The sequence below is a fragment of the Pieris rapae genome, chromosome 13, assembly GCF_905147795.1.
Source record: "Pieris rapae chromosome 13, ilPieRapa1.1, whole genome shotgun sequence".
Taxonomy (NCBI): Eukaryota; Metazoa; Arthropoda; class Insecta; order Lepidoptera; family Pieridae; genus Pieris; species Pieris rapae.
Window position 1 is genome coordinate 7,766,666 of NC_059521.1, and position 12,956 is coordinate 7,779,621.

Here is a 12,956-nt window from a genome sequence, read left to right on the forward strand (position 1 = left end):
TGTATATGTGGTATAATTTTGTTTAACTTCAAAAACGTGTACACGTCAAAATATTTCATCGGATAATTAATTAATGTTTGAATAACATTTCCTTCTTTTGAAAATACGGTTGTAATTTTGTACAATTGAATAATTAAGCAGACATCACGGTTTTGTTTCGTTAAGATAATGACATGTACAGAATTGCTGTGTCTTGTTCCAGAGTGCATTGTTTCTTTCATGTGTAAAATTTATACAGAGTAATGTTTTACAGAGATTCTTGTACAGCAATTGAATGCTCACTTAGAGCTGGAAAGTTCCATGTCATAATTTTATAAACAAACAAACAAAAATATATTTATTCATATAGGTAAACAAATACACTTATGAACATCAAAAAATTTAAATTTATTGTGAATTTACATTTACTGCCAGTTCTCAAATCAAGGGCGTAGAGCGGAAGAGAAGAACTGGCAATAAACTCGGGCAAAAAATTCAGCAGATTTATATTTTATTTATAATATTTTTTAAATTTTTAATTATTTGTATTATTAATTAATATCTTCGTGGATAAAGTAATTGTGACAAGAAACAGAAAGGAGGGAAAAAATATATGAATATTGAAATACATAATATATAAATTGTCTCTTCTTATCCTTATCCTTAAATACCAGTAAGGACCTATACTATCGCCAAACTCCAAAAAAGTACAGTGTTCCTTTCTATTTTTTATAGTTTTTTATTGTATGGTGAATGGAAAAAATATATGGTGAAGTTGAGTAGTTTAGGTATCCATTTTGAAAGATCGATACACGATTTGAATAACTTCACTCAATAGAAGAAAATATAAACATTGCGAATTTTTGAAACTTTGAATCCATTTTATGACGAATATTTATACATATGACATGATTTTGAAAAATACACGATATATTTTATCGCAACCCCAGTAATACATCGTAGAGAAAAAAAACTTTCAAATTAGCAACTTATTTTTGCTGTTATCAAAAATGGGTATAAACGAATGCCTCTGTTTTTGACTACTCTATGTAATCCATTGTATCGTAAATTATAGGATTAAGACATTGCACTAATATGTATTTGTAAGACAATAAAATTGTTTCATAATGTCAAAGATAGCTAGAACATCCCACAAGGATATCTTTTATATTTTAGAAATGTCTTGATACATTTAACTACAAAAAAATCCTCCAATCTACTAACTCCAGTGGATTGGATGATGGTTATTGAAAAAATATCAACGACCTTCCAACTTTTTTTGTTCTGGGCCTCAGATTGCTGTATCTGTTTCATGGAAACACTGGGATCCGAAGTTTTTTTTAATAAAAGTAAATTTAAACATGCGTATATATTTTCGAACATTTATTTATATTTACCAAATTAAAATCGCTATAATTTTTTTTAGTTTCCGGCTATTACTTTATCCATTGTTTAAGTATTCAGAAAAAGGAGTATCCATCCATCCACCTTACGATGTCATTGTCACATCAATATAGCGGAATTGATAAATTTATTTTTAATTTACTAAGTAAAATTTATTCAATATTTTTTATTGATTTTTCCTTTCTTAGTTTTTTATATTGTTGCAGGAGGATCACCTGATGTTAAATAATGTCGTCATTGCCAGAAGGCTTGCGAGTGCGTTGGCGGACTTTTAAGAATTGGTACGCTTTTTTATTGAATTCGTTCGGAAATACTTAATGTATACTATCTTTGGCTATATATTTAGTTAAATTGTGTTTTATTGTATATAATTTATGTTAGCTGTAGAATTACGAAATAAATATAAATATATAGAAGGCTTTACTTTGTTTAAAACATTTTTTGCTGACCGGACGTAAAAGTAGTTTAAATAACATTAATTCCTCTAAAATGTAACGAAAATGAAATTGCAATATTTAATTACAACATTATTAAGGCGTGTTCACACTACAAACAAATATTATTCTTGATTATTCATCTTGCGCAACTTGGCAAGATTTTGAGGAAATCTTAAAACCAGAAGGTTACCATAACAACTGCATCTTGACCAATTTGATATTGAAGTGTCAAATAATTCAGCTTTGCGTCGCAAATGGTCTCATGGGTGAAGTGATCAGGCTGAAGGGGACCATTCTTCCTACTGTCTTTCGGTTGCAGAGGTGGAGCCTGGAGATAGAGTCGAGTATCGATATGACGTAGTAACATTGATTATTGCCGCAAATTGTAGGTGTCGCTACAATGTCATAGACAGTGATAGAAATTTTAGATATCGTGATATACAAAACCAGGAGCAGTGTTGGCCTAGTGGTTTCAGCGTGCGACTCTCAACCTTGAGGTCGTAGTTTCGATCCCAGGCCGTGCACCAATGGAATTTGTTGGCATTTAACAGTCGCTTGAGCGGTGTAAACAAACATCGTTGTCGTTGCCTTAGACACAAAAAGTCAACGGCGTATGTCAGGCACAGGAGGCTGATCACATACTATTAGATCGAGAAATTATCACGAAACAGATACAGATATCTGAGATATGTTGTAGTGGCACGGAATGTTTTTTTACACCTTTTTTACTTTTTATGACATTTTGATGACAATATTTTAGTAAAAGAATTTATAGCTGACTCACAATGAAAGCCAAATGTAAAATAACGATATTACGTCCTATTCAAATTTTAATTAAAAAATAAATCAAAATCTACAGATTAAGATCTTAATCGATTGTTAATAAGAATTTTATCCGTCGTATAAGCGCCTTTATATCTGAGTGCTAATAATGAGAGGAGTTCGGCGTTTGATCTCATTTATGTATGAATTTTAGCCGCGTTATGAAAGTGTGAGTAAGCGCTACAGATCTAAACATGATAGATACGCCATTTGGTTGTTTTTACTTTTTTAAACGAAAGCATTCCTTTTACAAACTCCCGATATGATGGGTAAATTATCAAATAAACCTCTGCACTAAAAACTTTCCATACGTTAAATTAAGATAAAAATCATTGAAAAGTACGTCTACTAAAAACTTTCAATACATCAAAGGAAATTTATTACTTAAACGGAAAAAACATTAATTAAATAATAATAATTAATTAATGTTTTTTTAACTTTTAAGGTTAGTTATTAGATATATTTTTAGTTTGTAATTATATATTAATATAATTAAATGTATTTTTTATATATAATAATAATAATTAAGAAAATATATTTCTTGTATTAAACCAAAAAGTTTGTATTAATTATCTATAAGGTATAATAATACAATCTCTCGATTTTTCCAATAAGGTACAGTAGTTACGTTTTATAGTAATAATATAAATACTTTAAAAAAAAAGTAATTTGAAAGTTCGGGCCCTGTGGCAATTTACCTGACTCCCTTTTTTCCCATTAAAGGATGCTGTAGATCCAGTCTACAATTAGCGTAACTCTGTACCAAGTCCGCTCCACTTGTTCAATGGTCGGGTGCATCTCGTTATCTCATATTACCTAACCGCTCTCGGCCTAAAGTACCAAGACTTCGAACTTAGGACTTAAAAATTAAATATTTTTTTATAGAACATGGTGCAAACGGGCAGGAGGCTCACCTGATGTTAAGTGATATCGCCGCCCATGGACACTCTCAATGCCAGAGGGCTCGCGAGTGCGTTGCCGGCCTTTTAAGAATTGGTACGCTCTTTTCAATTAATAATAGTAAATATCAAATATAATCATATACCTAATCGCAATTTTAGAAATCTTAATAAAATATAAATCTGTGTTTATTATATTATTTATTAAAGAATTATCACCAAATGAAATGTTTCTGATATTTCATTAGTAATAATTATAGAGGGTTTTATTTTTACATTGTTTTAACCGGTGAAGACGATGAAGGAAAACAACGAGAGAAAACCGTCATGAAATAAATAAGAACAAATTACGAAACATATACAGTTATCTAAGACAGCTCAGATCTTTAAGTTCATGTATAGGGAATGAAAATCATTAGTAATGAATTACTAACATTGTGGGGGAAATTGAAAAGTCTACAATCATTGTGGTTACTGAATCAACAAAACTCGTGCAACTTCATAACAGTGGCTATATAAAATAAGTTCGGCTCAAAATTAAGTAAGATATTTTTTTGCCTTCACCTAATCAAGTACTCCGAAACAATGAAATTGGTTAGTTAAAATTCAAGTTAAAAAAATATTTATACCAAGAATTAATTGTTAATTATACAGTATTTATTCTTAACCCAATAATTATTATTATAAATGAATAAATAGCAAAATTGAAACAAATGTAATAAATCTGGTCCCTGTGCCGGTGTGCTATTAAATTTTCTCTCAAATATTGTTTTCCAGTTCACATCAATCACAGCCATCATTGCTGCGACAGCGGCAACCCAAGTCTACGAACCGGAGCAATACAGCAGCGATGTCTACCAATCACAGCCTGCGTTGGAGCACGGCGTTTATACAGACCAATCACAGCTGAACCACATTTACCAGAGGCCAGCTGGAGAGAAAATAGCGAGGATTATCAACTACCACTCTGAAAATAACGGCCATAATTATCATTATGCGTATGGAACTGAAAACGGTAAGCATCTTACTAATTTACGATAGTATTCTTGTCCATTGATACTGCTACACAATCAATATGAAGCCGTCATATCCTGAATCACGCTAACGAAGTCATTAGCCGCACAAATACAACTTAATACAAATAAGGCTAAGGCCTTAATTAAGCCCATTCCGGCCGAGCTACGCTCTCCAAAACAGCCCCAGCTAAGCTAAGCCAACAGCGAGATGTTTTAAAAAAAGTAACCATGTAAGCCAGTCAGAGTGGTCAAGGAACTTCGGAGGTCGAAGGTGCTCTATCCTTACTCCGCAATACAAGTTATTATAACATGTTTGTTGCGTGTTTTATGTGTAACAATTTATTATGAAAAAAGGGATTATATTTACTTTTAATTCACGCATAATCTCCTTTAAAATATATCAGCCATTACTGACACATTGTAAAGCCTATCGTTTAACTCGAAAATTAAAACCTTTTAGTTGAATTGCTTATTAGTCTTAAGATCTAGATCGTAATGTTCAATGTCTTAGTGAAGTTACATGTATAAAGAAAAGTTTAACTGAAAAATTCATTTCACTAAAATTCATTTTGTTACTTGTTATTAATGTTGAAGAAAATATTCTATATAAGAATTACTCTGTGAACTAGAATTAAATTAACTTTGGAATTCCAGGTATTAAAGCTCAAGAGGTCGGCCAAGTTTCAAAAGGAACCCAGGCGGAAGGTGCGTTCTCCTACACAGGAGACGATGGACTGACATACACGGTGACGTACACCGCTGACGAAAATGGGTTCAGACCGCAGGGTGCTCATCTGCCTACTCCACCACCCATTCCTGAAGCAATCCTAAAGTCTTTGGAGCAGAATGCTAAGGACGAAGCCAATGGCATTGTTGATGATGGTACAGTATTTTCTTTATTGCTTGACTACAGCTGAAACTGTCAAATGGTTATTGAAGGGTCCGATGAAACATAGACTATTTTTTTAGCAAAAATTAAACGCCTGTTACAAAATAAGGCCTCATTTTTAAAAATAGAAAACTTGCTCCTAAAAATAGAAGCAGTTTTTATATATTACTTCCAAAATATAACCAAAAAAGTGTTTTTTCTAAAGGAAATACCTTAGGACCACCATATCTACCATAGGACGTACCTTGTAGGGAATGGTGGCGCTATTTAAAAAAAAAATACCTTTATTCATATAGTTAAACAACGACACTCATGAACGTCAAAAAAATTAAAATAATTGTGAATTTACATTTACTGCTAGTTTTCAAATACAGGCCCAAAGGCGTAGAACGGAAGAAAAGAACTGGCAATAAACTCTCTGAAGCTGATATAAACTAACATATAAAAATAGAATACTAAAAAAAATGTCAATACTTTAAATACCCAGTATGAACTAAACATAATTTGGATGTAACACAATTGTGTTTCACATAACAAATTCCGAATAATCGTTATACATATCCTTGAGAGCTGTAGTTAAAATAAACGTTTCGTTAAATTGTTTTACAGTGTAATTCGTCCGAAATGTAAATTTTGAGTTATTTCTTTTATAACATACATTAAGTATTGCGTAAAGTTTTATTGTTTTTGACTACGACAAATTTTTTGTGACAGTATCAATGAAAATACTGACTTCTATGTAATTAACATTAATTAAAATTAATTAATTAACACGTGCCACCGTACCTTTAACGCTGGCAGCATTAATTAATTAATTTTTATTATTACTATGAAGGTTTAAAAATTTTAACACATTGACACACACATGTTGTATTTGGCTGGAATTTTCAATTATCAAGAAACTTTTCATAAAAAAAAAATTAAAGGCGGTAATATAATTTTTAACAGATTGGCGTAATCTTAAAATGTGTTTTCTAGGTCATTACCGTGACGAACATTCAGGCAACCAAGGCAACCTAGGACACGGCAACCAGGGATATTACGACGGTTACCAACAAGAGTATGCGCAAGCGCAGATAAACGAAGGCTACCATTGATAAGTTATTGTTATTTATTTATATCTTGTTGATTTTGTATTAAATGTTCTTTTAAATAAGGTTGTTTCAATTACTTAAAATTTTTCTTTTTTTATGATAAATTATTGTTATCAATAGCGAACCCGTTTATTTCTAAAGTATCCTAAAAAGTTCAAAGGCCGGCACCGCATTCGCGAGCCCTCTGGCATTGTGAGCCCCCTGGACGTTTGTTCTATAAAGAAATGTACTTTTTTAAAGTTTGGTACATTTGAGTATTTTATAATAATTGTCCTTAAAACTTTTTTCAATATTTTAGCTGCAAATTAAGCCCATCCATATGTCTTACAAACGATGTATTAATGAAAATTTAAGGTTAACAGAGACATTGATTACGAATCCATCATCCCACTTATTGTAATAGATATGCATACAAATTCCTGAGCGTCTTCATTCTGGTTGTTCCACTTTGAGCGTAATTTTTTTTTTAAATTTGATTTGTCAGATATTTTCTATTTCGTTCGTCATTTAATGGGTTTAGCTGGGTGATACTGAGTTCGAACAAACTATACAAACAGTTAGATAAGCTCATTTCATTTCATCAGAAATTATTCATGAAGCTTATCCGGATACTAAATCTCATTGGTTAAGATTTTAATGTAATACCAGCAGTTAGCCTACGCGAGAATGAAGCCTCATTTATTCTTTCAAACATTCATCTATCTTTACAAAAGTTTCGCTCAAAATTCTATATAAAACGAATTATATATTTTGTAAGTGAGTAATAATCGTATATTCATCAACTAATTAAAACTGCAATAATCAAATATTTTAAATTTAAGATTACAATCCTAATACTAGTGAGGTATTATATATATAGGAAATGCAAATTTCTTCTGTACATAATAATAGTTAAATGGGTAGCTTAATTGACGCAACTGAATTAATTCCTTCGTCAAGTATTCAGTAAGGTCTCTTGGGTGATATATGCTCATATTAAAGTCTTAAACAGGACGTAGTAGCAAGGATATGAAAGGGAGAGTGGTTGGTATGTAAAATAGATGAATGAGAAGCGGCTTACAACTAGCATATACAAGGAAACAGTAGACATTGAATACGGGTTAGGTAGGCCTTGTCGTACATATCTAAATCAAGGAGGTACAACTATAGAAGGGACATCTCAAAAGTTCCTATAACAAGCATACATAGGGAATATTATAAAGCGCATAAACCGAGACTGGTAGGTATGTCAGGGCCGTACCAAGTGAAAATCCTTGGTCTCTGCCTACAATTTCGAAAAAAACGGGTAAATATTAATAAATATATAGAGCCTTAGATTAATGATTAACTAGAAATGTTAACTACACACAAAGATAAATATCGTAATCCTATATTTTTGTTAGAGTAAGTGCTTAGAACCAAGTGGAATCCAAGATAAATGCAGAGTCAAGGACAATAGAATCGAGAGGAAATTATCCCACATTGCTTGCTTAGAATACACCCATTGAGTCATGAATTGCTATTTAAAGTTCAAATTCTAAAAAGACTAGACACGGTTATGAACCTTTATTCTTTATATGTATAAAAGATGAGAAATACGCGTATATCTTTGCACTAATTTTAAGATAGTTTAGTTTCGTCAATACAATAAAAGAATTTGATTTTAACGATGCATGTATAGGTTGGACCTATACATGCATCATTAAAACGGCAGAGGCCACTTTTTAACATTTCCACATAAAAATCTGTAGCCTCACTAAACCTATTGAATATTATATATGTCGCTGCCAACTAGCTTAATTAGCCATTCAATTAACAGCCTAGCCATCGAACTAACGGCCTGAAAGATATTCAGCCAGTTGATTAAACAGCTAGGCAAATGACTTGGATCGATGACGTTTTATTACTTGCCTAGCCTGTTGACTGTTAATTTAAATTTACTTCCACTTTCGTTAACAAACGTTACAACATTTAATAAACTGGATGGCTAAGGCTTAGACCATTCGTACGATAGAGTATTTGGCATAAATAACATACGAATCAAATATTTTCTTTATGTCAAATATGCCAAAGCACTTTGATAATGGAGATTTAGCTTAATGATATGTATTATGTCAAGGAGAGTATGAAAAAAGCTATATTGTATGATGAATTGTGAATGAGGACATTAGTTATGCTATTAATACGTTAATACATACATAATGTCAAAGATATTATATCTTAAGGCAAGGATAGAGTATAGCTGATTTAAATGTTTAGGTTATAATTAACCACTACTGTGTGGAACTAGTATGCTCAAGTATTTCTGTATTGTGTATACTCCAGGAATTCTCCAATTCGACTTAGGGTCCTTCAAGAAAAGCGAGTACCAATTCTTAAAATGTACCGTATTTTTTCTCATCATATTTTTTGTTATTTTTTGATTATTATAATTACTTTGTGTGTTTCGTTAGTAGTAAATGCATTATGTCATTAGGCCATCTTATAAGGCCGATAACGCACTCGAGCCTTCTGGCAATGTGAGTGTCCATGGCCGTACCCATCACTTAACAAGTAGTAGATCATGTCATGTATAATTTAACATGATAATCTTGCCCCCTTAGCCCCCAGTTGTCGGAATATTATTCAGTTTTTTTTACTAATTTGAGCTATACGGAAGTTATATCATAAATCATTTTTCATACTAAAAACTCATATTTTTATTAAATCTTATAATTAGTAGGAAAATGTAATAACGGATAAAGGTCTTCAGTCAAGGCCTTTTACTGTCGTCCATCTTTGTGCATCCGGGAGTTATGTAAAGGGAACTATAAATACCTAAGTGATTATCATAACTTAGAACATCTGAGATATTTGTTCATTTATTGACAACTATAATAATTATAAAGCATCTGTGTGTTTTATTCTGAACGTCATTTATTCACTTAATAAATACCAAGTTTATTGTAGAATATTTGAGAAAGATTTAGCTCTGCTGTTATTAACCCATCTTTTCTTCATCTTCTTCATTCTTGCCTTCTTATCAAACTAACGTATGATCTTAACGGACAAATATAATAATACAAAATATTGGATTTCTTATATAAAATAAGTTCATTTCTAAATGAATTTTAGATAATATGAACAAACAAAATAAAATATAATCGTATGATAATAATGGTTTAGATATTTATAAATCGAGTCCATAAGTGTAATTATGAACTTTTCTTAAACTCGATGTAAATGTTATATTTTAAATTTTCATAAACGTTCTATCGAGGAAAGAGACGAAAATGTAACAAGTTTTTTGAATCACTTAATATATATTTAATTTATTTTTATCAATCTTGATTACGCAAGATGTCATATTATGGAACATGGTGTAATGGTTGCCTTACAAACGTTGTGCAAAAAAAACTTGGCGATTAAAAAGAGTGGCGGAGAGTTTATTGCCAACTGTTACCAACAAGAATAAATGATTTTTGATTTGATTTGTTTATACAAGTTGTTAAGACGTTACCTCTTTATAATTCAAAGTTTGGAGATTACAATTATTACTGATTCCGAATATTCTGTTGTTAGATACGTTATAGGCTTATAAATTGTGTTTTAAACTAGCTATTTAGCGTTTTAAACAAACAGTAAGGTGAGAATATAATCATATCGTAATTCGACCTTCACCCCATAACAATGCAGAGATCATGTTCACGACTGCAATGCTGATTTATTATAAAGGTTGTCCGAATATTTTAGAAAAATATCGCATGCGCCTAAAGCAGTATTAGCTTTATGGGTAGGCGCACATCTTTCAAACGTAACACCGTACATACTGATTCCTGTGAAGGAATATAAGATGGTAATGGATGATTTATGATATTATTTGGTTCTTGCTTGTCTTATACCTGGCATGAATAGCTCCATAGTAGGAGAATGTTAGAGCACAGTAGGGTTGAACTTTTCCTATAAAGAAAATGATCAATAACAAGAAACATCTAAAATTTATTTTCCATATAATTATTATCATTATTGCTAACTAGCTGACCTGGCGAACTTTGTTCCGCCTTAATGGCAATAAATAAGCAGTTTGGGTTTTTTTATTGGAAAAAATACAAAAAAATTAAATACCTACATTAATCATTCATTATTATTTCTGTATTTTAGTACATAGGTTGCTCTTCCCTTAAGTACCTTGTGATACACATTTTTTCATTTTTTGTTTTATTATCAGGCGCAAAAACAAACAACGCTGATGGTCTTCCGACCCGTGAACATGCCACGTATAATTGACCATGGGAAAAACATGAATGTTCTAGATTTAAACCACAAACTTTTAAGGATTGGCCTTGTGATTTGTTGATGGTCATGGAAAATGCAAGACGTATCGGAAATTGAAGTCTTTTAAATTCAAACGGCATATCGGTTGGGATCATCGGGATCCTCGGAATAAGAACTTCCTCACCTTTGAATTTTCCTATCATTATCGTAGCGTAAATTACATTGTTCTTCAATTTTCTAACCACCAAACGCATACCATTATGTAGTTCAGGTCATCTACATCTTTATTCTTTTTCTTCTTTTTTATCAGTAAGCAATGTAACTCTCATGTTTGTTGTCAGCTGCAGTTTCGTCACATAGCGCCATAGATTTGACGATTTGAGGCAAGCGTTTATTTCGTCGACAGCCGTAGATCTTGGAATTACTGGCAGTATTTGGCGGAAATCGCCAGACAGTAAAATCATTGCTCCTCCAAAACATCTCGATTCATTGCGTAAATCTTTTAATGTTCGGTTAAGTGCTTCCAATGCACGTTTATGCGCCATTGTGCATTCGTCCCAGATGATGATTTTCGATGCCGCTAAAACTTTGGCCATTGCTGAGTGTTTTGCAATATTACATGTTGGTTCTCCAATAGTTTGAAGATTTAACGGTAATTTTAATTCTGAATGAGCCGTACGGCATCCTTCTTACAATGTGGCTGCTATTTCAGAAGAAGCAACTGCAACCGCTATGTTGGATCTCGCCCGAACAGTTGCTAAAACTAATGACATGAGGAATGTCTTGCCAGTTCCACCAAGGGCATCTAGGAAATATAAACCACCATTTTCATCATCGTTTGCCTTCATTAAAGTATCATAAACTTCCTTTTGTTGGTATTTCAACAGGGGTACATTCGTTTGAACTACTAAATCTAATTCCTGGTGATCATATTCACGTTCCCGTTCCAATACTCGATTAAATGCGTCATTCGACAACAACAACAAATAGAAACATTCATCATTCTTTGGATGAACTGTATACATACGACAATACCGAGTTTTATAGTTCTCTTCACTGTTTATACGAATGGGCAATAGCACTATCATTATAATTAAATTGTAAATTGTAAAAATAATTAAACGTATTTATTTAATAGAAATATTTTGAATATTGATATCTTACAAATATCAAATTGTCATATATACGTCATTACATAGCTGTCATTATACGTCAATTACATAGCTATCATTTGCGTTTTATTATTCCAAGTCTGATTCTTATTTGTTATACCACTTTTTATAGTGACTGACGTTTCATGTCAAGTCCCACGGGAACGCTGTCGAACGGGATAAAAAGTATCCTATGTCCGTCTCCTGGCTCTAAGCTACCTCCATACCAATTTTCACTCAAATCTGTTCTTTCGTTCTTGAGTTATAAGTGGTGTAACTAACACGACTTTCTTTTATATATATAGATTATTATTAGTTATTACTAATGCGACAGAAATACACAATATTACCTTCAACGATAATTCTACAATGGAAATATGTATGTACATTTGAAAAGAAATGTATATACCTTGCACCACTTTGTGGAACCAGCTGCCGACTGAAGTATTTCCGAACCAATTCGACTTAGGGTCCTTCATGAAAAGAGCGTACCAATTCTTAAAAGGCCGGCAACGCACTCGCGAGCCCTCTGGCATTGAGAGTGTCCATGGGCGGCGGTATCACTTAACATCAGGTGAGCCTCCTGCCCGTTTACTCCCCGTTCTATAAAAAAAACCTAGATCTTGTAACTTGTAAATATAACAAGCAGCTCTGCCAGCCAGAGTCAGAGAACAAACAATAAACTGTCTCGATAGAGGAAAATATTATAAAAATTACATAAAATAATTCATAAAAAATATTCCCTTAACATTAAATATTTGGAGCAGTGTTACCCTGGATAATGCGACTCATTTCCCTGATTCCGATCCGCAAATGTGCACCCGCATACTCGCTTGTACGGGGAAGGAAAACATCTATCTAAAAAGTCTATCTATCATAAAACATCTATCTAAAAAGTCGTTTATGCCAGGTGCAAACGGCTGATCAGCTAATTGCCTTTTAGAAAAAGCAAATCATAACGAAACAAAAACAAAACTTTTGCCTAGACCAAAAAGATGGCGCCGCTTTTTCTTTGGATTTGGATTTGTTGGC

General features: G+C 32.4%; 1 protein-coding gene across 1 annotated transcript; it reads left to right on the forward strand.

Moving 5' to 3' along the window:
* Positions 1-4,077: 4,077 nt before the first annotated feature.
* Positions 4,078-6,579, forward strand: LOC110996263 (cuticle protein 3-like). Its single transcript, XM_022263853.2, has 4 exons — positions 4,078-4,135; positions 4,319-4,556; positions 5,212-5,439; positions 6,425-6,579. The coding sequence occupies exons 1-4, from the start codon at positions 4,127-4,129 to the stop codon at positions 6,541-6,543; spliced, it is 594 nt and encodes a 197-aa protein (XP_022119545.2). The 5' UTR covers positions 4,078-4,126; the 3' UTR covers positions 6,544-6,579.
* Positions 6,580-12,956: the final 6,377 nt, after the last annotated feature.

Bases quoted from the DNA above. Each gene is read 5' to 3' on its own strand.
- LOC110996263 (XM_022263853.2), top strand. The intron at 4,557-5,211 runs GTAAGCATCTTA...TTGGAATTCCAG, and splicing joins TGCGTATGGAACTGAAAACG to GTATTAAAGCTCAAGAGGTC. The intron at 5,440-6,424 runs GTACAGTATTTT...TGTGTTTTCTAG, and splicing joins CAATGGCATTGTTGATGATG to GTCATTACCGTGACGAACAT.